Source organism: Falco punctatus (assembly GCF_963210335.1).
Source record: "Falco punctatus genome assembly, chromosome: 13".
Taxonomy (NCBI): Eukaryota; Metazoa; Chordata; class Aves; order Falconiformes; family Falconidae; genus Falco; species Falco punctatus.
The window spans coordinates 18,162,115-18,187,647 of record NC_137593.1 but is presented as its reverse complement, the minus strand read 5'-3'; the positions used below and the strand labels follow the sequence as shown (position 1 = coordinate 18,187,647).

The 25,533-nt window shown below is 47.0% G+C and overlaps 2 protein-coding genes across 3 annotated transcripts in view; both read right to left on the bottom strand.

Moving 5' to 3' along the window:
- The window catches only part of PID1 (phosphotyrosine interaction domain containing 1), a 150,998-nt gene extending 144,081 nt beyond the window's left edge, over positions 1-6,917 (bottom strand). The window contains exon 1 of one of the 2 annotated variants that reach the window (XM_080409986.1): positions 5,982-6,917. In XM_080409986.1, the coding sequence (XP_080266112.1) occupies positions 5,982-6,317 (336 nt within the window). In that variant the 5' untranslated portion in view covers positions 6,318-6,917. Of the gene's footprint in view, positions 1-5,537; positions 5,944-5,981 lie in introns of those variants that run through there. The other variant, XM_080409987.1, reaches the window with a different exon arrangement.
- Positions 6,918-7,035: 118 nt separating this feature from the next.
- Positions 7,036-25,533, bottom strand: part of DNER (delta/notch like EGF repeat containing) — a 157,797-nt gene continuing 139,299 nt past the window's right edge. The window contains exon 13 of the mRNA XM_080409985.1: positions 7,036-24,334. Coding sequence (XP_080266111.1) covers positions 24,223-24,334 — 112 coding nt within the window. The 3' untranslated portion in view covers positions 7,036-24,222. The remainder of the gene's footprint in view (positions 24,335-25,533) is intronic.

Genomic DNA, 25,533 nt, shown 5'->3' with positions numbered 1-25,533 from the left:
GGAAGCATGTACTATGTGTGCATTTAGCACAGAGTCTGCCATCCCAGTGTCTGAAAGTATCAATAGATTCAGAGTACATGGTAGAGGGTACAGTTAACAAATCCCAGCAAAACAAGCGATGTATTTATGAAGCCTCGGAAAGCAGTGCTCTCAGGCAGGCCAGAAGGTGAGCAGCAACACCCCCAGAATCACTGCTTTCACTTTTTTCACTACCATTAACAGCTATGCTGTGTTTTTACTACTGTATCTCAATGACATGGAGGTAAATTACACCAGCAACTCAAAGCCTGTGGTAAAGCAGTCTTACACAAACATATTTCCCACGGACTTCATAGGGGCTGCACAAGTTACGTGATGGCAAAATTAAGCCTCTGGGTTCTGGGAATCAAACTTGTCCCACTAAAGGAGGGCCCTCCATCACCTGCTTCACTGCACCTCATCTCACCCGCGCACAGCTCTCCCCCACAGTATTTCACAGCACGTTAGAAGAGATGTGGAACTCTATTTTATAAAAGAAATAATTCCAGCAGTATGAGAAATACACCATAGCCACCTGCTACTAAATCCTTTCCCAGAAATGGTGCAAAACTGTGCGTTTCAGTAAGAATATTGGATTTCTGGGTGAGCAGACAGAGTCATTGAAGTCCTACCGTGAACACTTGGCCATTTGCACATCCTCATGAAGACACTTCACCAAAGGATGCCCAGCCCCAAAGCCGGGAGGCAGCAGAAAGCAAGGGGGTCTCCCTCACTGCCCCAGTGGTTTGGGGCAGTCCCGGGTGATGGCAGAAACTGAGCAACAGCTTAGCCAGAGGCAACTGCCTGCCCAGGAAAAGCATGTGAAAGAGCAGCGTTTTCTACCTGGACCCATGGGCAGGAGCAGGATGCAGGATGAGAGCCCGCTCCACAACACGGCACTCCTGTCTGCTCCCTGCTAGCTGACCCCCACTCACATGAGGTGCCACCAACTCTACTACCTGCAGAAGAAAAGCGAGAGCTTCTCCAAAAGCAGGGCTCGTGGGCACAGCTCAGCTCAGGGATGCCCGGCATTGCAGCACGAGGCTGGGCAGCACCAGCACTGCTGTGGCTCCCACTCCAGGGGAAAATGGATTTGGACACGGCAATCCCTATTACCTACACGTGTTATGAGAAGCAGGAACACTTATAAACAGGTCTTATAAACAGCATGACCTTGGAAAGTATGCACCCACTGGGATTTATTATCTAGAAACAATGTCTGGCATCAAGCTTCCAGGAAAATTCAGGTTTCAAAGCAAATAGCAGTCATCTCTCCGACAGGCATACAAAACTGCACCAAGACCTTGCTTGTTTTCAAAAACCACTTCAGAGTCCTCATGGGAGCATCGCTGAAGCCTGCGGCTCCAACATCCCAGCTGTGCCGCCAGGGGCTCCCAACCCTCCATGTCCCAAACCAGGCACAGAGGGTACATTTGGAAATAATTTTAAAGAAAGATTTCAGAAAATTTTCGGCATTGTTTCAACTAGTGCTGCTGCCACAAACGTCAAGCCAAAAATCAGAGCGCACTGCTTATAACCGTCAATAAGGTCTGCTGCAAACGCAGCAATGAAAACCATACCCAGAAGGTACAGCAAACCCTGCGCTGGAGCCTCAGCACTCCCAGCAGGGAGAACAACCCTTAAATACCTGAAGCCACCCCCACCCCCAAGTCGCTGCTCCAGCAGAGGAGGCATGGAGGCATGCATATGTGCAGTACGTCCACCCACATTTTACTGAACACAAACCAGGAATGCTGCCACAGGAATTAGGGGGGGGGGCAGGGAAGTCTTCAAAAAAGACACAGTCCCAGATCGTCTCTTTTATATTGTGTGAATAATGCTAATGCCTGTATCACCTGCAAAATCATAATCTTCTTGAGCACTACACCAGAGACTTGCTGATCCCTATGGTATATTCCTGCAACATCCCAGCTGTGCGGTTTCCCATGTAACTGACTGTCCCACTAACTTTGTAGAAAATGCACGTAACTGCAATGTTGTTATAGGTGAAAGAATCACAAAAGGGGAAAGGAAAGGAACCGCAGACGAAAAAGCTGGCTTCACTGTATTATATTTTCAAGGAAATTCCAGAAACCTGGACATTTATGTTTTTCTAGCTTACTCTTCTAATCCATGTAATTCATTTCAACATATCTTCCAGAAACAGTGGGGCTTCTTCATTAAGCAGCAGGATAACAGGAAAAGCTTCCATCAGAGAGAAGTGGAGTGGAGAACAGAGTGACCAAAACAAAATAATAAAAAAAAAAAAAACACCACCCAAAAAACAAGTGATCATGACTTATTCCAGCAAAGCCAGAAACAAAAGCCCCAGGAAGGGACCATCTCAGTAGCAAATGAAGCTTTCAGCAGCAAGTGGCCACGACAGCAGTGGGGACAAGTCCAGCTCATGCCCCAGCTCACCACATATTTGTAACCCAGCTGCTGATGACACTTCATTGCTATTGCATACCCATGAGCTCTGCTGCTGACCTCACTACTGGAATTGTACCCATCTAGTCAATGCCAAAAATTTCAGCACAAACTGTGAAACTTGACAGGACTGAGCACATTTGGAACAAAAGCAGATTTTACACAAGCGGCCACAGACCAGGAACATGCAGCCTTGTCATACACTGCATGGGACTGGGAAAGAAGATCCACAAACAATAGATCATCATTGCACACCTTGTCTTCACACTGTGATGCTCGCTATCATTTAAGTTAAACATACACAGTTTGCCTTACCAACGAGGGCAGAACTGACCCATACAAACAGGCATCCACTTCCAAAGTCAGTTCATACTTTCCCTTACTGAACCAGGCCAAAAGAAATATTCTGAAAGATGAAAATATTTTCTCTACCATTTTACTTAGCACAGAGCTACAAGATGGACCAACAACAGACCTGCAGTTCGCCACAGATGGATATTAATGCAGGACGCATCCGGGTCAAAATTAAACCACATACAACTTACACATTAAAATGTCAAGACAGCTGTGCCAGCTCCACACCGCCTGCACCCATACATCAGCTCCAAGGAAAACCTACAGAAGACAGGGCTGGACCTGCCATTATACATCCCCCAAATAACCTACAGTAGCAACTTGGTATAACCTGTTATCACAGAATTTGTGAATGGAGACCATAAGACGTCATCTACTTTAACCAGTGACCAAATACCCCCCTGCTACAACCACAAACCCAAGCCCAGCACCCCCCCAACATGTGCTTGCCAGCCAGGCTGAGCACTTGTGACACCACAGACAAGCAGAGGGTCTCCCTTCAACACCGCGACGGCGCCAATATTTGTTTCACAGCAGCTGGAAGCCAGGAGAGAGGGACCCTGGCAGAGGGAACAACAACAGCAAAATGGGACACCTGAAACTGAATCAAGACGTTGAGGGGAAGAAAGAAGGGAAAAAACATGCACTTATTGCCTTGCACAAGCTCTCCCCGAGGGGGCTGGGCAGCGCTGCCAGCAGCTCTGGCCAGGCTGGCGATGCACTACATGTGGTTCTTGGAGACAGAAAGGTAGATCAGGCTACTTGAAATGACCAAGTTTCAAAGCTTTTATGGAAAAAAAAAATTTCAAAGGGGTTGGGCATATTAAAATATTGCCAATGCAACTCTGGCTCATGTGTATATGGAGTAAGATCACATCCTAGTTATTCCCAGCATCCTTGCACTCACTGCATTTGTTTTGTCCACTGCTCACTACATTATTTAACCTCTTGTGCGAACCCAGAATTATTACAGGCTCCTTGTGACTTCTCCAAGGCTTTCCCCTTCTCCCCATTTTAAGAGCTGGTACAAGTCCAAAGCATCGTTGAATTCTGCAATTCTGGATCCCTCTGGCTTGTTTTTTTAAGAGCACCTGCAGCCGTTCACATACTTCCCCAGAAACTCCTGTTGGCAGGAACTGCTTTTAGAGGCACTCAGCACTGTGGGAGGCTCGGGATACCTGGAGCCTCCAGCTGGAGGCAACCAACACTAGGTTGCACAAAGCCAGTGGCCACTGCTGAGAACTTTGGTGCTTGTGGCTCCCCTGCAGCAGCTGGGAGCAGCGCAGGCTCCCCTTGCTACAGGCCTGTGTCGTGCTGCAGTAGGTAAGTGAGAGGCTCAGCGAGCATCCCCGGCTTCCCACAGCCTTTCCCACCCCCTCCCTAAGGCAAGACCCCTACCAGCACATGGGATACATGAGGCAGCTAAATAAGGTTACTCACAGCTTAATTCTGCAAAACATATGCACCTGGTTCTCTTTAGCCTTGCGTGCTCTTGTAGGCTGCATCAGATATTTGCAATATTAGTATCTTATTCATCTCCCAATTCCACAAAGAGGGCACATAGCCAGTCCGTACGATCCAGACCAGCACAGCACTACTAACCTCAGCTTTTCCCTTCCTTCCTCCCCCCCTCACTTTCTCCTTTGCCCCCCAAAGCTGGGTGCAGCCTCCTCAGGTCCTTCCCCTGCAGCCCCCCCTTCCTCCCCCGGCCCAAGATCATAACTCCTTAGTAGAGAGGTTTCTGGCTAACATGGGGAAACAAATAAATAATAACGCGCTCACATAGTTTTTACCCTGGAATCCATAAACTATGGATGTGGTACATCGCTCCTATCCATGAAAAATGAAGTTTCTCGTAGAGAAAAGTATGGCTTTTTAAACACAGGGATTATTCCTGTTACTGGCTGGTGCAGATTAAAGCCCATGGCTCTGCTCGGCTGGGCTTTACTATCAACTCAAATCAAACTGCTGAATTTTCTGCTTGATGATATCAAAGCAAGCTCTCAATGTGAATTGCAAAAGCAAGTAGTAACGCCTCTTGTCATCTGCTACCACCGCTGATTCTCTATTTAAAATGTCCCAGTCTCTCGCACTAGACACTTGCTCTGCAAAACTATGTGAAATCGACAGAGGGGCACTACAAGTGAGTTTTATTGCATCGTGCTCCCTGCCTGTCTCAGATTTCACCCGGAATATGAAATATGCATAAAAACATACATGCAAAGCCGCGGAGGCAGAGCTGGCGGCGCCCGCCCCGCCGCGAGAGGCTGCGGGCGGCCGGCGGAGGGACCCCGGCCCCGCGCCCCCCGCCCCGCCCGGGCGCTGCCGCCCGGCTCCGCGGAGCTGGGACCCCGCGCCCCGCTCCGCACCGCGGGTTGGGGGCGGCCGGGCCGGCAGGGCTCCCCCTCACCTGAGGGGTGCGGGGGAGAAGCCCCTAAAACAGCGCTTCCCGCGCCGCGCCGCCGCCCGGGGCCGGCACCGAACCCCGCCGGGCAGCGGCAGCCGGACGCGGCCGGGGCAGCGCCTCCCTCCCCCGGCACCGCCCGAGTGTCCGTGCGTGCGTCCCGTGCCGCCCCCCTCCGCGGAGGCGGGGGGAGAAGTTGCAACAAACTCCCGGTACCGGGGGATGATGCTCCGCCGGCCCCGCTCCCGCCGCCACGGCCCCCGCCGCCCTCCCCGGGCAGCTCCGCGGGCCCGGGTCCCCCGCCCCGGGCCGGACCCCCACCCGCGCCTACCTGCAGCCGCTCCGTGGCCGGCTGCCACATGGTGCCGCGGCGGCGGGAGGCGCTGCCGAGCGGGCGCTGCCGAGCGCGGCTCTCTGCGGGCGCGCTCCCCTCCGCGCCGCGCCGCCGCCCGCCCCGCCCCGCCGCTCCGCCCACGCGTGTCCGCCGCAGGGCGGTGGGGGCCACGCGCGGACCCGTTCGGCGGCGCGGGGACCGGCAGCAGCATCCCCGGTGGGCTGGCACCCCCCCCGGGATGGGCATTCCCCCCGGGATGGGCACCCCGCCTGCTGGGCATCCCCCCCGGGATGGGCACCCCCGGCGGCGCGGCCTCCACCTGCGGGCGCTCCCGGGGGCGTGCGGGGGAAGGGGCGCAGCGCAGGCACCCCCGGCCGCCGCCGTGCCCGCCCCGTGGTGCCCGGCCCCGCGCTGCCCGGGCAGGGGCGCCAGCCTCCCCACCTGCGCTCGCTGTGCGCTGCCCGGGAAGATGGAGGGGTCCCCCCAGGGAGCCCTCCCCAGGGGCCGCCTTCCCCACGGCGGCCGAAACTTCTTCCTCCTCCTCCTCTGCAGGAGGCTGAAGCCGCCGACGAGCCGGCAGGACGCCGCCCGGCTCAGCCAGGCCCTGCCCGTGCCCAGGCAGCCGCCGGCAGCGCAGAGGCACTGAGCACTGGAGGCCAGCGGCTGGGCCCGGGACCCCTCCTGGGGACCCTCCCGCGTCGTCAGCCCCGGGTGGCCGAGGGGCCTGCGCCACACCAGCTGCAACAGCCCGCTCGGCTGTGCCACAGTGCCCGGCATCGATTCCTCCAGCGGGACAAGGACAGGCTTTGGGTTCTGCCTCCTCCTGCGGTGGGGCAGAAAAATACCCCACGGAGCGTCTCGACCGCCTTCCCCCACAACCAGCCCGAACCTCTGGCATTAGGTTTGGGGAGCAGGTGAAGGAGTGGGGCACAGCACCTTGGGGACCTGCTGAAGCGGCGTGGTGCTCGCCCTCACGTGGAGCTCAGCGCAGGCCTCCTCCTGCCCCCACCCCGCACAAGGAGCAGCAGAAATATGACCACGTCCACCCCTAAATCGGGCAGAGTAGGGAGCAGCACATTAAGGCACAGCGCTTGGAGTAGACAGATCTGTTTCCGAACACTGGGGTGCAACAGCCCATCTCCCCCAGCCCCGCGGTGGCCCCCCACCCGCATGCCCCCCAGCCCTGCCACCATGCACCACACCGCAGCCTCCCCGAGCCACACCGCTGGCCTCAGCTCCAGCCGCCACGGGGACGTGTAAGGAAAACCCTTGTCAGTGTTACTAAAATAATGTATGAATCGCAACGTTCACATCACCCTGACAATTACCTGACCTGATGTTTCCATCTCCTTAGATAGATCCGCTCCAGGGCACCTGCCAGGCAGGGCGGGCGATGCCATTACTGGCCCCAAACCAGCTGTCGACTAACAGTGCCCTACACCGTCCTGGGACATCCCTTTAAGCAGCAAAAGGCAAAAAAAAAAAATAATAAAAAAAAAAAAAGCCCTCCTTTGCTATCCAGGAGGTTAAAGGCAAAAGCTCCAGAAGTATCTAAATGACCTCAGTGCTTTGCCCACGTTTTAAGCCGTGGCGGAGCCACGTGCTGGCTGCCATGCACGAGGGGGTGGCAGTGCCAGCAGCACAGTGCCCACCGACCTTGAGGAAAGCAGTGCGGGCGGCAGGGTGCCAGCTCTCCCATGGCATGTCCATGCCAGCTCGGGCAGGGACACACAGACACTGCTCTTCCCTGTGGAGATCAGAAATGCCACAGAAAAGGGAAAGTCTCTGCAGGCTCCTGAACTGCACCAAAGGACATTTTTCCAGACGCAAAAGCTGTCCCCAGTCCTCCCTGCTGACCCGGGACCACCTAGGCAGTGCCTCACTCTTGTGTGCCAGGAAGATCTGTTCAAAAACCAGAGGAGCATGTGTCACGCTTGTCCCCAGCGTTAACTGCCCCACCCCAGCCTTCAAGGCTCCCAAACTGGCTGTGACTGCATGACCGCAGGGGCAAGTGTGCTATCATTTGAGCGTTGGTGCTTTAAAGAGCAAAGCGAAGCACTCGCTGAAGGGCATCTGCTCAAAGAGCAGGCACAGGTTCACCCGTGAAGAAGCCATGACCCTGGCAGGGTGGCCCTGCCACATGGCCAGCCTCAAGGACCAGCATCCTGAGATGCGCTGCAGGGTCCGGGCCAGGCTGCGTCTGGTCAGAGTGAGGCCTCAATGAACATGAACTATTAAACTGTTTCTGAAAACACTTGACCAGTATATCCCTTAGCAGAGACGGCCTAATGACAGCGATTCAAGTCTTGCAGCTTCATTTACTGACGCACCACCCTCCTCTCTCCAGGAAGGGAAGCGCTAACCCTGCACCAGCTCCCAGCTAAGATGCCCACCAGAGCTCTCCCCTTCCCACTTGCTGAGCAAACACTGTGTCCCTGTCACCCTCTTGTTTTCTTCTGACTGATGATTACACCCCTGTGCAGGGGCATTTTATAAAAGCCATGTTCTTCCTCAAGTGACCTCTGGAGCAGTCTCACTGATCCGTCCCATACGGGTAAATCCGCCCGCTGTCGCTGCTTGAAGCAGCTGGGAGCCGGCACAACCCGGGCTGTCAGCAGCAGCAGCACACAAAGGAAGTTTGGGATCTGCAATTAGCAGAAGGAGACCACCCCTACGGCGGAGGGCTGCTTCTCTCTTAATTTACATGACTTTTATACAAACTAAAACAATTGAGGGGGAAATCTGCCTTTACTGTGAAATGGGTGGCATGCTATTTGAACAAACAGGAAGAAAGAGTCACTTACTCCATTTCCAAAAGGATATGAAAACAGAGAATGAACGCTGTAGGCTTCAGGCTGAGGTTGTATGACAGGGAAGTAGAAATACAGTTACAGGTGGAGAGGAGCAGCTTGAGTGCAGATTTCTGAAATCAAAGTGGTTGATTAAAAAGCAATTTGTGAAACCTCCCACACACCCCCCCTGAGCCTCAGCAGCATCCTTCCAAAGCCCTACCCCTCACCACAACAGCAAGCAGCACTGTGGGGACAAGACAGCTACGGAGCCACCCTGCTCGAGCTTGTTTAGTCTCCAGGAACACTCGAGCATCATGTGGATTACAGCTGTGTCAGGAAATTCAGCCCTGCTTTTGCCCTTTGGGACGTGTCCTGCCATGCCTCTGCAGGAAGCTCTTTTCGGCTGAACCAGGTGCTGCTGGTGTGGCCAGGGCACCAGCCAAAGCCCAGCTCAGGAAATGACCAATTAAACTTGGGTGACTTCATGTCACAATCTCACTAAAATGAGGTCATTTTTACCTAAGCTTTCTAATATTTTAATCCAAGCATCATTTTTTATTGGGTATCTAAGCTGTTCTGCATTAGGTAAGTCCTGCTTCCAGCCAGTCAGAGATCTTTTGCTTTTGCTTAAAAAAACAGTGTGAATTCATATTTCCAGGATGTACTGTGTTCCAAAATGTGTCTGTAAGAAAATACAGATATTTTTTCTATTAATTTTCCTTTTACTGTGCCAAATTGTGGGGTTTCTCTTCTTGTAATGAGTTAATATTAAGACAATTCTTTCCAAAGACTGCAATATATTACACAGGTTGGTCCCACATCTCTCAGTTTCCTTCACTTCTGTGCTCACAGGACAGAAATACTGGAGCCAGGGGAGTTCTTGCATTTCAAAAGGGAGTATTTCATGCAATAGGACCAATTTCACTTTTATTCACATAGTAAATTTGAAGCATTTCCAGTGACTCCAGGATTTTCTCTTTTAATGGCACCTAGTTATTGAGTTTGTCTTCCTTTTGCACGAGCTCATACCATAATGTAAGGTGCTTATAGCAACACGGCTCCCTTGCATTTGAAAACAAAAATAAACCTTTTTTTTTTAAACTGTAGACATTGCCTTTTTAATTAACTAGAATTGTCTAATTGCTGATCCCAATGAATTAGACTTCAAAAGCTCCATTTAGCTTTAGCAGCACTATTACTTCTCACCAAAACATGACTAGGAGAGTCATTCGGTTATTTAAATGCTGCTTCCCCAAATATTGTGCAGACTTCACAAGTCCTGTTTCCAAGATCCTCTTTTTGATTACGCAAGTCTACAAAGGGTACACAAGTAATTAAACACGTTTGGTTTTTTTTACTTTAAAAATCGGTTTACCTTGGATTTGCTTTTGCAGAGTAAGAGTTTGCCTAATTAGCAAATCTAATGTTCTGTAAAGTGCTGTAATTAGTAACATACTTAAAAGATCTAAATACGCTTGTTACTCTTAAACAGGTTGTCAATTTGCTCCAAGCAAATGCAGCATCTTTGCACAGATGAACATCAGATACATCATATGAATTTCCCAGCATCTTTCTGAAAAAATGTTTTGTGCCCAAGTAACCCGAGACACACTACCCAAGCAATTCAAACTGTTTTCTTTGACAACTATCATATTTTAACATTCAAGTTAACAATAAATAAATTTTTATATAGACCTTCATCTCTTGCAGGTGGCAAAGCTAAATGGGATGGCATGATCTCAACTTTATGTCATATAAATATGGCAGATTAAATACCCAGGTTAGAGATTTCCAGCTCCCGGGGCAGACTGCATGCTTCGGAGACTTGGCATGGGGGAGCCACTGCGTGGGCATTGCTTGGGGAGGACACAGCCAGGCTGGGCATCCAGCACCGCGTCCAGCCATGGGATGCCGGCAAGTGGTAGCCAGGGGCAGCGTCAGAACATCAGCAGTTTGCAAAGAATGACAACAGAAACTCGAATTTTGAGGGGACTCAAGTCACCTGCAGTGACCCCTGAGGGCTATTGAGAAGCAATTTAAATTATGGTTACATCTAAATGGCAGATATACACCCTTCCATAGGTACGGCTCTAAAGATCTGGCCCTGTATTCCTTACCTGGGAGCTACCTAAAACACAGTTTCTGTTAAAGTATCAGCAATTCAACAGCAAAGATGTTTCATTCAAACGCTGGAAAAATGCAGATCTCCAAGGATCCTTGATTTCCTTTCAGTATTGTGTTTTTCTAAATTGAAAGGAAAATTATTTACATACTTGCTTACTTGTATAATCCCAGTGATGCAGTACCATTATTTAGGTAGTCATTTTTATTCTGATTATGTAGGTGATTGAGATGATTGCACAGACACAGGAGTGCAGCTCCACCAAGGGTGGTTCAGCCGAGGCTGCTTCTGCTGGCAGTACATCTGGCTCACCTTCACAAGTATTTTAAAATGGCATCAGGAAATGCTATAAACCTGAAAGCAATGTGGTGTTAATGATTTGTGAAATCGAGGCAGCAGTGTCCCAGGGAAGGGAGATAATTCAGGTTTGGCTATGCCATGTTCTCCCACCCATCTGGGCAGGGCTTGCCAGGTGTAATGAAGTGCTGATTTCCTGATTTCCAGTCTGTTTGAGAAGATCTTGCTGGGGTTCCCATAGCAACCAGGTGTCTTTAATGGCCTGTGTTGGTGCCAAAAGAGGTTGTGTTTCTGATTACCTCTTTAGCTGTAACTGCCCCACCACCTTCCCCAAGTACTAGGACAGCTACTTCTCTTCCACTACCAAAAATGACTTGGAGGATGGTATTGAAGGTGCCTGGACTAAATACATGCATGCAATGCACAGGTAGTGACCTATTTGGCCATTTACGTAATATCCCTTTTTTCTTCCCACCGTTTGGCCTCATCTTTAGAAAAGCAGATATTCTCCTTCATGTTGGTGCTGTATCGGTCCCGCTCACAGCAGTGCAAATAAACCACCAAAGCCATGGTAGGTCAACAGGTGTAGGAGGGAGGTTGCTGCAAAGGCCCTGCATGGATTTAAAAGGCCCCATCAGTTCTGTGCAGGACAAAATATCAGATAATACAAGGGCAATCAAATTTTATTCTTAGTATTTCCATCACCTGCGCTGGGCAGCACCTCCATGGCAGCCAGCAGGAGCCTGCGGTGAACGAGCGAAGCAGAGGTGTCAGCCTCCCAGCAAACACAAAGCCCATTTTCTGGAGCTGCCAACCCCCTCAGATCGGTACCGGCCATGCCCCTTTTTTCCTAACCAGCGTCAGGAAAGGAAAGAAAAATCTGTGGATTTTGGCAGCGGCCGTGCTGCAGGGGGAGGGCTCGGGCGCGGGGTCTGTGGCTGCACCAGCTGCCCGGGTGAAGGCTCCTGGCTCAGCGCCGCGGCGGCCTCGTGCCAGCCAGCAGGAAGCACCGGGCTGCGGGGAATTCAGGCCGTCTAAATCTGGGCCACGGAGGCGGCGAGAAAAGCGCCTGGAGAAAGCGGGAGGAGGCGGACGCAGCTCAGAGGCTGCGGGCCAGGCACCAGCCCTGCGGTGGGATGTGGGGGGCAGCGGGTGTGGGGGTGTGGGAATGGCACGGCAGGCGCAGGGAGCAGTGATGGCAGCCACCCACCAGTCTCCAGCTGCAATGCTGGGCAAGGCTGAGCTCTCTGGGGCACAGGGACGTGTCCTGAGGCGTCCCCTCGGATGAAGCAGGACTGGGAGGAGAGAAGCAGCAAGGATGAGAAAGGGGAAAAACCCAAAGAACAGAGCCAAAGGACAGAGGGGTTTGGGGGGGTGATGACATGCAGTGGGCAAAGGAAAGGCCAGGGAGATGGGACAGGAGACATCATTACTTCTCCAGGGAATGCGCCAGTGACACAGCTGGTGGCCAGACACCTCCTTGCAGGGACGTTGCCCAGACAGCCTGTAGCAGCAAATCTTGCGTTTATGTACCCAAAGAACCTCAAGTCCAGCTCTTAATGCACGATTCAATCTTGTAAGCAGCAGAAAACAACCAGCATCAAATCTTCAGGTTGACAAGTGCCAGACACATCTTTGTTCTCTCCTAGATCCAGAAGAACTTGAAACAAGACCTACTAAGATCCCTGCCAGCTCTGTGCACCTTTGAATATATTGTCTATATTTGTGAATTACCCCTGATGATTATTAAATATTCATTTGTCTGTGAAAAACAGAAATATGTACGTCCACAAATCTGTACCAAGATCACGATCATCCTACACCAATTTTACACCAAGCTAAGTCCATGGCATCTTCATAGCTCCTGTCCATGATTTTTATCTGAGTTGCACAGGTGAGACTCTGAACTTTATTTAAATCATTTCTTCTGATTTTTAACAACATAAGTGAAAGAAGAATCATGTCTGTACAGATGAGCTGGTTTTAGAGAGAGCTCTGAAGACAATGGAATGATGAAAAGGAATAGGGAATCAGAGGTGATAAATAAATATTTGGGCAATTTTATATGCACTGCATGTTCCCTCGGAATGAGAAACTACCAGGGGAAGAGACTTTTGACAGTCTCCATTCAAAAATTTTGGTTGCAGAGCATCACTATACCAAGAAAAAGGTTTGGCAATCTGTCACCTAGATTTCACAATTTCCACCTACCCAAGTTTATCCATTAAAACAGGAAGTTTGCTAGAAGCCACACTTCCTATTTCAGTGACTTGTACCCGCTAGTTATTCATAGGCACAAGGAGGCTGGTCAGCTATGTGGCAATCTGGGAGATGTTTCTCCTTCCCCCACTTGAGCACAGGGATGTTATGAGGTACTGTTACAACCACCCAAATTCTCCCAGAAATGCCTGTGCATACTAAGGTTCTTTCACAGCTAAACCCAGATAATTTTCATATTACACTGCTCAGATGTTCATGGCAGAGGGTGTAATCGGATGTGTAACAGCACCAGTGTCATTTGTTTAATGCACTCACTGTGCTCCACAATCAACACACACTAATGTCTGAGTATGTCAAAGGACATGAACGGGCAGAAAACCAAAAGCTCTGCAGTGGTTCTAGGCTATAAAATGTGTGAGACGGGACATAGAGCAGAGTTCAGGGATGAAACCATGCTGCAATTCACCCAAGTCCTAATTCAGAAAAGACAGATGGGTCAGTGACTGTGGACGGCCTCCTGCTTGGTCTGTAACCTGGGCACTGCACTGATTATTGGAAAGATTTTTAACACATGGTGCTGGGTGGATGAGAACGTATTTGCTGGCAAATACCTATAGAGGTTGTAAATACAGATTTACAAAAAATCCAGAGAATCCCAGGAATCACCTTCTTGTGTACAATAATTTAGTGGTACTCGAGTCCCAAGTTTTTGGAACCGGAGTGAATGCAGAGCCCTCACTGAAGTTATAAGGCTGATGCCATCAACATTTCACACAAGATTTTATCAAGTTTTGCAACTCAAGGAAGAATTCTATAAACATGTAAAATGTCTTCAATCCTAGAAGAGACAAAAATACATAACAGAAAATTAACAAACCTCAAAAGTCCTTCATTAAGCTCGTTTAAATTTTAGCATGACAGCTAAATGCAGCAATGCAGCTGGACTCACATGCTTTGCTCAGCACCACATAGGAAATTGTTTCAAGCTAAAAGCAAGAGACTGGTTAAACAGACTGACCCATGGCAGTCAGTCAGAGGGGATCTCAGTGGATCCCTCACATAATGTGCCACTGCCACGTAGCCAGAGCAGTTCTTGTACAAGTAACGTATCTATGTGTAATTATGAGATGGACTATTATGAGATGGTATTTGCATTTTTCCTTTCAAAAAGCTTATTAAGCATTGTGTTTTTAAAGAAATTTAAGGGTTGTGTGCCTCTTTGGTGTGTAACAAAGAAGAATACGTCCCCAAGCTGAGGGAAGGGATTTGCCAACTATTGCTGCAGAATATTACACAGAAAATTGCACTCATAAATCACGTCTGATGCTGAAGTTTGAAGAAGAGGGATGTAAATCAGAGATGACACATAAACGAAAAAGAGAGAGAGAGACAATGACTTTTCAGAAATCTCAAGGCTGAGTTGCTTTTGAATGAAGAGCACTGTTAATTTGAAGTCTAGTATTATTTCTCTGCCCACAATTTCTGCCCTTCTTGAGAGGTACTACAAAATGGAAAAAGAGAAGACAGCTCTATTGCTTATGCAAAATCAAGGCTCCTTGAAAAGCAATTGAAAACAACACAGGTAGGGCCAGCCCTACTGTCAGGACGGGGTAGTGATTTTGTTGGGAGATTTTGATTTTCTCTGCAGACAGGAGTCCCTTGGAAGTGGAGCAAAATTAGATAATGTTAACCAATTCGTACAGAATATTTGTAGTGTATTGCACAAAACTTTAAAATGTCATCAAAGCATCACCATATTTTCCAGTCAATAATCTATTTCGAATGAAATCTTTCAAAATTTGGCAACTTGTATCACTAAGTAAATCACAGCTGTGAGACATTTTGATTTAAATTTAAATTTTGATTATTGACACCGCTGTCAATACTGCTAGCTTACTATCCTGTTTTAAATCCCACTTGTATTAAAATGTAATACAAAGTTATCAGGACTTGAGTTATCTCCATGAAATTGTGAAATATCCTCTCTGTGGAAATGAAATGGGTGAAAGACAGAGGAAAACTGATAAACTCTGCACCTAATTCAGCACTCTAAAAATCTCCTCCAGTCTTTGTCCTTATTGCATGCAGGACAGCACAGGGCACAGGGAAAGAGGGGAAGCAGTGTGCTGAGTACTGGAGGTAAAAAGAACTGGTCATCATCTTTTATATGTAGAACAATCTCAATTTCAAATTCATGGCAAGATGAAAGTGGAATGGCATACTATGCACATGTGAAAGCCAATCCTCTCTTATTTACACGATGTTTTGCCAGTTTTGTTTTGACACACTGTTCCAGCAAATGCCATCCAAAGGGAAAACAACTGAAATATGTGTTCACATTAAATTGATAGGAGGTACTGGTATCATGTATGCACCACAAATAAAACATTATGGACAGCACATCTTAAGTACAAAATCCTCAAAAGAAATTAATCTGCATCACGACAGTCATTGCCTGGTTGCCTTCTTCACATGACAGATGCAATGTAGTGAGTCAAACAACCTCTGTAGAATAAATATCAATGCAATACAACAGGATCTCCAAACACAAAGTTTTCAGCAAGTTAATACCAATTTCAGCTCTCTCTAATCTATCCACGTGTTGCACTGTCCTCTTGGAGAAAGAATCAGAACTGGAACCTGTTGTATGTATTCTGTGTCGCGATACAGCAGAGGAAGGAAGCTGACTTCTAGGAGACCAAATAAACTGTACACTTGAGCCAGTGTTTTTCCAAAAAAGAAGCTAAATCCAATCTTCTGGAAGGTGGCTGGGGTAAATGAAGCTTTATTATACATGAAATTGCCCTCATGGCCCTCACTACCAAGGAGCTTTCCTGAAGCTCATAGTGGTCAGAAGTGCAGATGAAAGAGCAAGAACTGAGGTTCTGTACTTTGGTTTCATAGCTTTGAGAGCATAAGACATAATTCCCAGAAAGATATTGCTAGCAAATACACTATTGTATTTCAACTATTTTAATACAAGAATGTATACTAACCCATCAGATGGGTGGTTGCCCAAAGGCACGTATGCTAGGCAAAGAGTATACAAGAGCTGGTAGTGAAGGTCTGTCATAAACAGTTTCCATATTCAACAAGGCATTGAGCATATTTTTCAACCTGGCTGAGATTTGTTTCATATGTAATGAAACACATTGTAAGCCATTAGCTAAATGGGAAGTTTTGGGAAACTTTTTTTTTTTTTTTTTTTCAGAATCACAGACATACAAAACAATGAAAAGATCTCATAAAATTTCAGAAACATACATTAGCTCAAAGAAACATTCATTAGTGCAAAGGAGGTGAATTTAATTACATGCAATTATTTGAATTTAGACTAAATAGCTACCCCATCAGTTTAAGGACTGTGCTGATAGTCAGTAGGAATTCATGGTGAAAACCCATGAATCTCTTGTGATCTCCTGCAGCTATAACTGTAGGACAGTGCTCATCAGTGCTGCTGTTGCATATGCAAAGGCTTTTACTCCAACGTTGGAAGCATCCCAAACTACAAGCCTGAGGAGTGAGGCTACATTTGTTTTCCTGTGAATATATTCACAGGTCAAATCCATGTGGTCTGACTGCCATCAGAAGCAGTCCTATCTTTGTTATTATTAGAAGCTGTAGATACTTTCTTCCCAGGAAGAGCTTCAAGCAATCTTGACTTTATATTTGTATGCCAAGCACCCCAAAAGGGGCAAAAGTGCAACTATGCTGAAATCATGAGACATTGAAACAAGGAAACAATAGGGAGCTGTGGCTTGGGGACAAACAGGGGCATTCGCATAGGCTACAGACCACCGCCTCTATTAATGCATCGTTTATGCACTAAACAGTACAGTCCTGGTTGAGCAATGTCATGCTGAGATATTGCTGTCCTGATGCAATACCAGATGCAGCCTTTCATCAACCAAAGCATTTATGGGAATGGAGGAGGAAGAGATGTAACCGATCAAAGACTTGCACAGTTAGATGAGTCAGGAGTGTCAGAAGTTCATCCTGGTCCAACTTACCCAAAAGATTCACAGCCGGGAACTCGTCACTGACCTATTTTCATGTTTTTCTTGCTTGGCTTCATCTATGGTGCCAACATTGAAATTTCCCCATAAGATGCTAATGCCCTAGAGTAGCAAAGCAGAAGATACAGCACAGACAAAGGGAGAAAGCAAAGGCCAATGAGATACATTACAGCAATGATCACCCCTCAAACCATTACGACTGGGGGTGAGAACTTAGCCTTCTACTGACAAACATCATAATTGCAGCTGCTACATGCCAAAATCATCTAAATTGCATCAGGCTGTTTTCTCTTTCCACAGCAGCTACACACATTTTTGTTAATTTGTGCAATTTATATCTGGTTTATAGGCTCAGATTCCAGGCAGATTTCCTTCAGATTAGTACAAATCCACATAAGTCAATTAAAAATTGCAGTGAAGATCAGAACAGTTGCACTCTGGTATCTTTGAGCAGTGGTAGACTGACATCCATGTACGATCACATGCAGATGCAGACAGACTTGCTCATATGGAAACATTAAAGGAGTCCGGAGTTTAAGGCATTGCAAATTCAGATTATTGTCCACGTGTGTACTACTCCCAGGAGGTGGAAGAGAAGTTGCAGCTGGCTTCATAAGAGATCTCACTTCTGTTGCAAGGAGCAATCTCTGAAGGAAAGTAGCCCACTCCACAGGAAAAGAAACAAATCAAAAATCTAGACTGAAGGCATCTCCTTAAGGAGATAACATTGCTTCCAGAGTGATAAACATGATCTCTCCTGGTCTGTGGGACTCTAGCAAAAACTCCAGGGTCAGAGAGTTAGAGCAGATTGTTTCCCTTAGATTCTTCCCAGTCTGTTATTGAAGAAAGCACAGCAGGCCAGCTTATTTTCCTAAATGATTAACTTTGCTGCCTTTTCTGCTCAGCGCATCAGATAAAGAAGTTTATTCAGTTAGCTTATTTATTTACATTCCTTTGCCAAAGATCTCACCAAACAAAGCCTATTTGATGATTTATTCTTTGCTAAAGGGGAAGCTTATTTACAATAATCATCTTATCATAAACTTCTTAAAAGGAGGATTTGGAACTGGAATTCATAACAACAGAGAAATCTGACTTTTCCAGAGAGGTCATTTTTGTTATCCATTTTGCACTGTAGAAGAAATGAAACCAGCTGAGCCCAGATGAGGCTGGATGTGGCATAGCCACTTGGAAGCTTTGTTTGTTTTCACTGGTTGACCCACTTCCTATCAGAAGAAATCACCTTCACCTAATTGGAGCTCTTCCAAAATATGAGGAGGAAAAAAGATATAAAGGATTCAGATGCTGGGTCCCATAAGGGTGCTCTGCAGCGCGGAAGGTGCGCAAGAGAGATCACCTCTAGTGCAAACAGGAAGGAAAGGGTCAGGAAGAACAAAGTGACAGCTTCAGACAGAGAGGCAGCTGGTGGGAGCTGAAAGCACATTGCACTCTCCAGCTACTTCAGGTCACAGCAGTATTCTGTTTGCTCCAGCAGACTCAGGCCGGTCCTATCTCCCTGATGAAATAAATGTTTAAGATGGACATAAAGGCAGCTCAGAATCAAATTTGCCTTATGCCACCCCTCCTGACCCCACTCAACGACAGTATTTTGGCAGGTGCTCAGCCAAAGTCTCAGGGAATGGACAACAAACTGGCAAAGAGGAGCTAAAGCAGACTGGCTCCGTATCCCCCACTTGGCACCGGCGAAGCGCTCTGCCCCTCGCTCACTGCTCACCTGCTTGTACAGAGCATTTCACAGGGTAACAGACTCCAAAAGACAAAACATAATTTAAACAAAAAAAAACCTAAGAAACAATCCCTCAGACTCATTTTTTTCTATTATAAAATAAAAGGTGCCTGAAAGCCATGACCCGGTAGATCTCTCTCTCAGTAGCCTAAGTATAGAAGAGAGGTTTTGAGGAACACACTGGAGTGCCCAGACGCTCCCATTTCTTATGTGAAGAACACGTCTGAACCCATTAGCTCTTGGTAATACAGTCATTGTTTTAACCATCCGTAGCAGGGAACGGCTTGGGAGACTAAACTCTTCCCTGAATCAAACTGATTTTCATCTGCCTTCCACGTTCAAGCAGAAAGAAGAGGTCCATGGGAGGTCCATACTTTTGCACCCCCTCTGAGATCAGGAATATCAGAGCACGGTAACATACAAATAGCAATTTCAGCCCAGCCAGTACTGAGCAGCACATGAACCCTGGAAACACGGCAGTAGGGAAAAAAGAGGTTCCCAAAGCTGGTCAATGCAGCAAACAGCTCACACAGACACGGGGCTGGAGGCACCCAAAGGGAGGATGGGCTGGATCTGCTCACCTGTAAGGCTGGGCACAGCACTCTGATGCAGGGTGCCCATCTGCTCTGCAAAAGCTGAGTGGCTGTGGGCAAAACAAGACGGGAATCTCAGAGACATTTTGGATGCAGAAGGATTTAGCGACACGAAGGGGCAAATAGTTCCCTGTAGGCATAACTCTGGCAACACAAGTGAGGAGGGGCTGTTTAACTCCTCTCAGCCATCTACACAGAGTAATATTCAGGGGCGTTGAATTTATTCCTCATCAGGTGTCTGTCGCTATCAAAAGAGAAGCTATACATCTTCAGGAATGTCCTATCTGCTCAGGCATCCCTCCGCAAAGCCCTGCTGGAGAAAAGCCAAGCCGTTTCAAGAAACGAAGCTGGGAGAGGATGGAAACGGCAGTGCTGCGACTGAAGTTCCAGCGCCTGAGGCTCCACTGGAGCGAGCCGTGTTTGCGGCAGCACCGTGTACCTACGGGCAGGTTTTTGATACGTTTAGATGCAGAGACACCAAACCAGCTTCCCCCAAAGGTGACAAATCTTCACTCCCCCACTGTTTTCCAAGGGATTGACCACGGCAGGGCTGTTGCTATTCGAATACGCACTTGCCTGAGCTGCCGCCTCTGGGCTCCCGGCTCCGCCGCCCCAGCGGCTGCGTGTGCAACGGGGGGTGACTGTAGGATCGGGCGGTGGCGCCGGGGCGGGGGGTCCCCGGGCCGGGGAGCTCGGGGTTACACACGGCAGGGGCTGCCCGGGTCCCCTGGCCACCGTCACAGCCCGCCTGTGCCCCCCCAGGCGCTGGGCTCCCCCCGAGCCCACCGCGAGGACCCGCCGCAGCAGCGGGGGAGCCGCGGGCGGAGCTGCCGCCGGGAGCCACGGCCCCGCGGGAGCGTCGTGCTGCCGCCTGCCCGGGCCGCGCCGCCACTGCACGGCCGGCACCGGGACACGGCGGGGCGTCCCAAGCGGATCCCAAAGGGACGGGGCGGCTCGGCGCTTGGCAGCCCCCTCCGGCCGCGGAAAGGCCGCCCCCCGCCCCCCCCCCCCCCCCCCCCCGGCAAGGAGCAGCGCGGCGGGGACGCAGCCTGGCCCGCTGGGGGGGACGGCACCCCCTGCACACCCGCACCGCCCAGCAGCTCCCCTTTCCACCGTGCCTTCGCAAGATGAGGTGTGACAGCGTTAGGGAGGACCGAGGGGCGACATCTCCCCCGGGTACGAGGTTTGCCACCGTGGCTGCGAGTCCCCCGGCACCCCCGGAGACAGAGCACAGAGAGGCTGAAGCTGCGCACATCATCTCACTTTCCTCAGCTCAGGTTAGGGTTACATCTGTAGGTTTTAACAGGGGTAATCTGTACGGGTTTAGTCAACGTGCTTCCTGGCCGTGGTGCCCAGCTGCTCCCTTGGGCCCTGGCTTTGTGTCACACCGCAGCTAGCCCAGCCACACGGGCAGGGCACCTGCCACCCCACCCCACTGGGCATGCAAGAACCGTGCTGCTGGGGGCAAAACACTGTGAGATGCTAGCCTGTCTCCAGCGGGAAGTGGAAGAGAAAAAAAGAGCCAAACTTGTGGACCGCACAAGTACTGGAGATTGGTGACAAGCCCAAAGTCTCATCCCCATCTGCAGGAGGCTGTTAGCCCATTGCCGGGAGGCAAGCACGTGCAGTCACCCCCTTCTGCATCTGAATGATTTACAGGAAGAAAACCCCATCTATGATATACTAACAGCAGGTGGTATTTGCTATACGTCTATATTTCCTCCTCACACAGAACAAACCTCCTCTGGTTGGGAAAAAGGATATGGAATAACCAGTGTCCTTTGCCCACATGCATGTATATCCTCAGAAAGACATCACCTGGCATATAAAGACAGTAATCAACCATTCTAGCAGCTTCAGAGCAGGGAGAAAAACTCAGGATGGGTTTGCTCCCTCCAGGTCTGAGGGCTGCTCCATCTGGCAGGCAGGGCAGCGCCTCACAGCGCAGAAGTGCAGGGATTCAGGCATAGTGCATGCATAACATGCCATCAGAGTTCAATAAAATAAATTGGGAGAAGCAAAAGTAATTTTCAAAGCACAATTCACAGGAAGCACAGGATGATTTACTGAAGCTAGAGGCTGCAAGCTGACAGGAAAATAGCTCCTTACAAATTACTTATCTTTCAGGTCAGTCACTTGAGAGAAATATAGGATGGTCAAGAATCACCACTAAGGTGTGATTTGTATGCAGAAGGGCTGCAGCTCATTGCAATGTCTCTCTTGTAAAATATGGACTATGAATACATACGTTCCCTAGAACAACAGAGTTCCTTGTTTCCCTGCTTTGTATAGATTTGCAGTTCTTCAAAGACAAACCAATATTTTACATTTGAAAAGGCCAAAAACTCTGAAAAAAAGTAGTATTTCCGTTCTATCTCATTAACAAATCAGTTATAACAACAATGTATTTGCCCCTGTTCCACAGAAGCTGCAAAAAATAGCATGGAGTATAACTTGTTCTTGACCCTTGTTTCTAAGGGATTCTTAAAACATTCCTAGAAGTCACCATAAACAAAAGTTTCTATACCTGCAATAAAACAGCAGCAGCAAACTGTACCAAGGCAAAAAGTGAGTCTGACAGCCACTGAGCACCAATGCACAACCTTCGCCATAGAAAACTCTGCCTGAAGAGGGAAAGGGAGGCTCAAATATAGTTTCTTTAGGTCTCTTAATAGTACTTGTCATCTTGGACCAACATCACTGAAAGCCCGTGGTAGCAGATACGGGATGTCAGGAAAGATATTCTAGATTTCTAAGATGCATCTGGCATTTCCATAATTGAAATACAACATGGTGTTAACTAACCTGCATATTCACCATCCAGCCATTCCAAACAGTAAAAGAATAATCTGAGCAGTGCTTCCCTTCAACAGATGACAGTTCTACTAAAATAGGTTCTCATTTGCTTTCCTTTACAACATGTCAAATTTGGCTCGTATCTGCTGCATTTACTCTCTTCTTTTTTTTTTTTTTTAATTATTTTTTGGTGTGCAAACTAGAATGTAACCCCACAATAAAAATTATATTTTACCAACTGTAACATTGATTTTCAATAATTTTTCTACCTCTTGTCAGCACTAATTATGGAAGACGTAGAAAATAATTCAATTGCAATAACTGTAACCAGAAGCCATAACAATAATAAAATCAAAAATTAGAAGTAAGATAGCATGCACTCTGTGCACCTAAACAAGACAGTAAAACCAGTAGCAGCTTTTTTATCTTTACAGTTCTTAATTATGTTTGCCTTTAGTGACTGATCTGAGGTCTGGAGGGGTCAGCAGTTGCAATGAAAGGGAAGGACTGCCCCAGGCAACGGCTGTCCTCACAGAGAGATGATCAGAGTTCCTGGTGACCTGTCCTTTTTGCTGTCTGGAAACATTATTTATGTGAAATATGAAGGGGTTTGATGCATTCCAAGATTTCCCAACATTAGGATGTCAACCGGAGCTTAGTCCTCCAGTGCTTATCAGCCCGTAATAGTACTGACTGAATGTAGCACAGCACCATCCAGCAGGTAGCTACAGCAATTTGCCTCTATACCATGGAGTCTTGGCTTCCCCACTAGCTGGCCTCTTTGAAACACAAAGTTAGATCAAGCCTACTCACATGAACATGTTGTTCTGTGACAAACCCTTGCTCCTGTTGTAGCTTAGAGCCCAGATTTGCAGTCAGATCCACTCAGGAACAGGTTGCGGTGCATGTGGCCTGGACTGCAGGACTGCATCTTTACTCTGGTGCTGTATTTGTCTCCCTTTTGAGAGATTACCTTGATAATAAAGCTCATTTTTTCCTTTTCAAATTAACAGCTGGGATATCTTCTTTCAGCATTATTTATAGCACATTATATGCTCACATCCTTTCAAATTTATAGAGAACATTGCACTTTCAAATGAAGAAAAACAAAGAAACAGCTGCAATCTTCACTTGATAACATTTATTCAATATTTTCTTAAATAAGCAAGAACTTTAAGAAGCCCATAAGCAATCAAATACAGCCACAAAAACCCCATACTGATCCTAAATAAGAAGCACTATGAGAGATACACAATATTTCATGAAACAATACTGTACATCAACAACCTTTAGGAAACGAACAACTCAAACCATATGCTTAGTTTACTCACAATATAAAAAACTTTAACCTTTAAAGAAAAATATAGATTCAGTCCAATTGTAGGATCCAATCCCATGCCCACTGAAGTCAATGGAAGTTCCCTCATTGATTTCAGTGTTTAAAGGATCATGCCCTTACTTTGCCTCAAGAGGCACTTTAATTATTATACAAGGCCTAGCCTGAATACTATTACAAAAATGTCAAACATCAACTCAAGAATATGTTTCAGCAACTTTCAGGAAATAATGGAGAAATAGGTTATCTATCCATGCATGGAATAAGGCAAAAGCTAATTCATTCAGGTTAGGAATAATAAATTTTACTAGTTTCTTTTTCACAACACAAACATTTTAGACTTTTTTAATTAATGGATATATTATATATCATATTATGCTTCACATTTTTCCTACCTCTACTGAGAAAGCTGGCACTGACATGTCATAAAGAACTCCTCATTGATTATTGTCTTCTGTTCTGTAACAACCACAAGAAACTCATCTGGGTTTAGTAATAGTGTCTACCAAGAAAAAAGCACACACTATCATAAGCTTATAGTTATAGAGCTCAAGGTACATTAAAATGTAATTAATGAAGTTCACAAATTCTGTTTTAAAATATTTTTCCAAACTAAAAGCTGCAGAAAATTGGTTCTTAAATATTCTACAGAAAATTCTGAAGCATCTAATGGTTTAAATTACTTATGCTTTCTTCTTAAAAATATTTAAATTAGGTTAGTAGCCCATCCTTTTGAAAAATAATCCAAAAAAGATACACTAGATTACAAATCTTTTGTCTTAATCAGTGTAACCAAAGGTTTGTCATCTGGGCTGTAATCTTCATAAGCAATGGGCGTTGCGTCGTACATTGCAGGTCGGGATTTCTTGCCAAACCTGGAAACAAAAGAAAGCTTTTGGTGACAAACAGAAGTACAAATGAGTTCATGGCAACAACCCATTGAGTTATGGTAAGCAGTCAGAAACAAACCCGAAGAGCCTAGAGAAATTCTGAACTGTATTGCAACATGCCAGAAATACAGAATTTTAAGTATCTGAACTGTGACTTTTGAAATATATGTATCAAATAAAAAAACTTTAAAAAATCTTCTTGCAAACAAGAAAAGATTTCATATCAAAGGCTAACGGAATCCTGCTGCAGAATTCAGCAGTATCAGACTATGGGAAGACTGTGAAAGGTGAGAGTGAAACTGACACAGTTTTAGCAAGGCCAGAATTTTATTTTACAGTTTGCTCTAATAATCAGTATAAAGGCCAGGTCATATAGATTTACAAAGAGTAAATAATAGACAACTATGTGACATTTGCATTTGGAAATGCAATAGTTGTGCACTGAATTGACTTATAAGCTATAGACAAAGCATTTGAAAAATAAACTTGAAACTTTTCCTTGCCTAACATCCACTTGAGAAGCACATTTAAATTATCACCATGCTGCACGTTATTTGTAACACTGGCAAAATTAGTGGCAGTTAGGATATTGCAGTGCCATGTAAACATAATAACCAAGCAAAGGTTCAGAAGCACCAGAATCACATCAGCAGCGTGCTGCTCCTGGGCAGCCATCACTGCTAAGCACCAGCCACTGCGGCTGCAGCACGGCCCCATGGCTGGCATATCCAGCCCTCCTTAAGCTGCCTTTCTAGCACGTGTAGGGATACTATCACCCTTCTAATCACTTACTAAGGTACACAAATAGAGCTACAAATGCAACTTGAAAATGGAAAAATCACTGAAGTGCTCTGACTGCAAAAAGGACCACAGGAAAATGAGGCAAAAAAAGGGTCAGTTCTGCTGTCATTATGGACTTGACGCAGAGAAAATAGTAACACATAAACAGAAATATTGATATCTCCTTCTTATGTACCATATTAAGACTCTACTAATTTAAGTTGTGCACACTGGAATTAAAAAAAATCAGATTTTGAGTATATTATTTAGACCAAACCAAAATGAACCTGATTTTCTTCCAATATTTTTATGCAACTTCCCAACTGTTCCTATTTAATTCTTGGCTGTTTTCAGTGATCTGGAATTGTTGACAAAACTATAATGGGTGGAAGCATTATGATCTA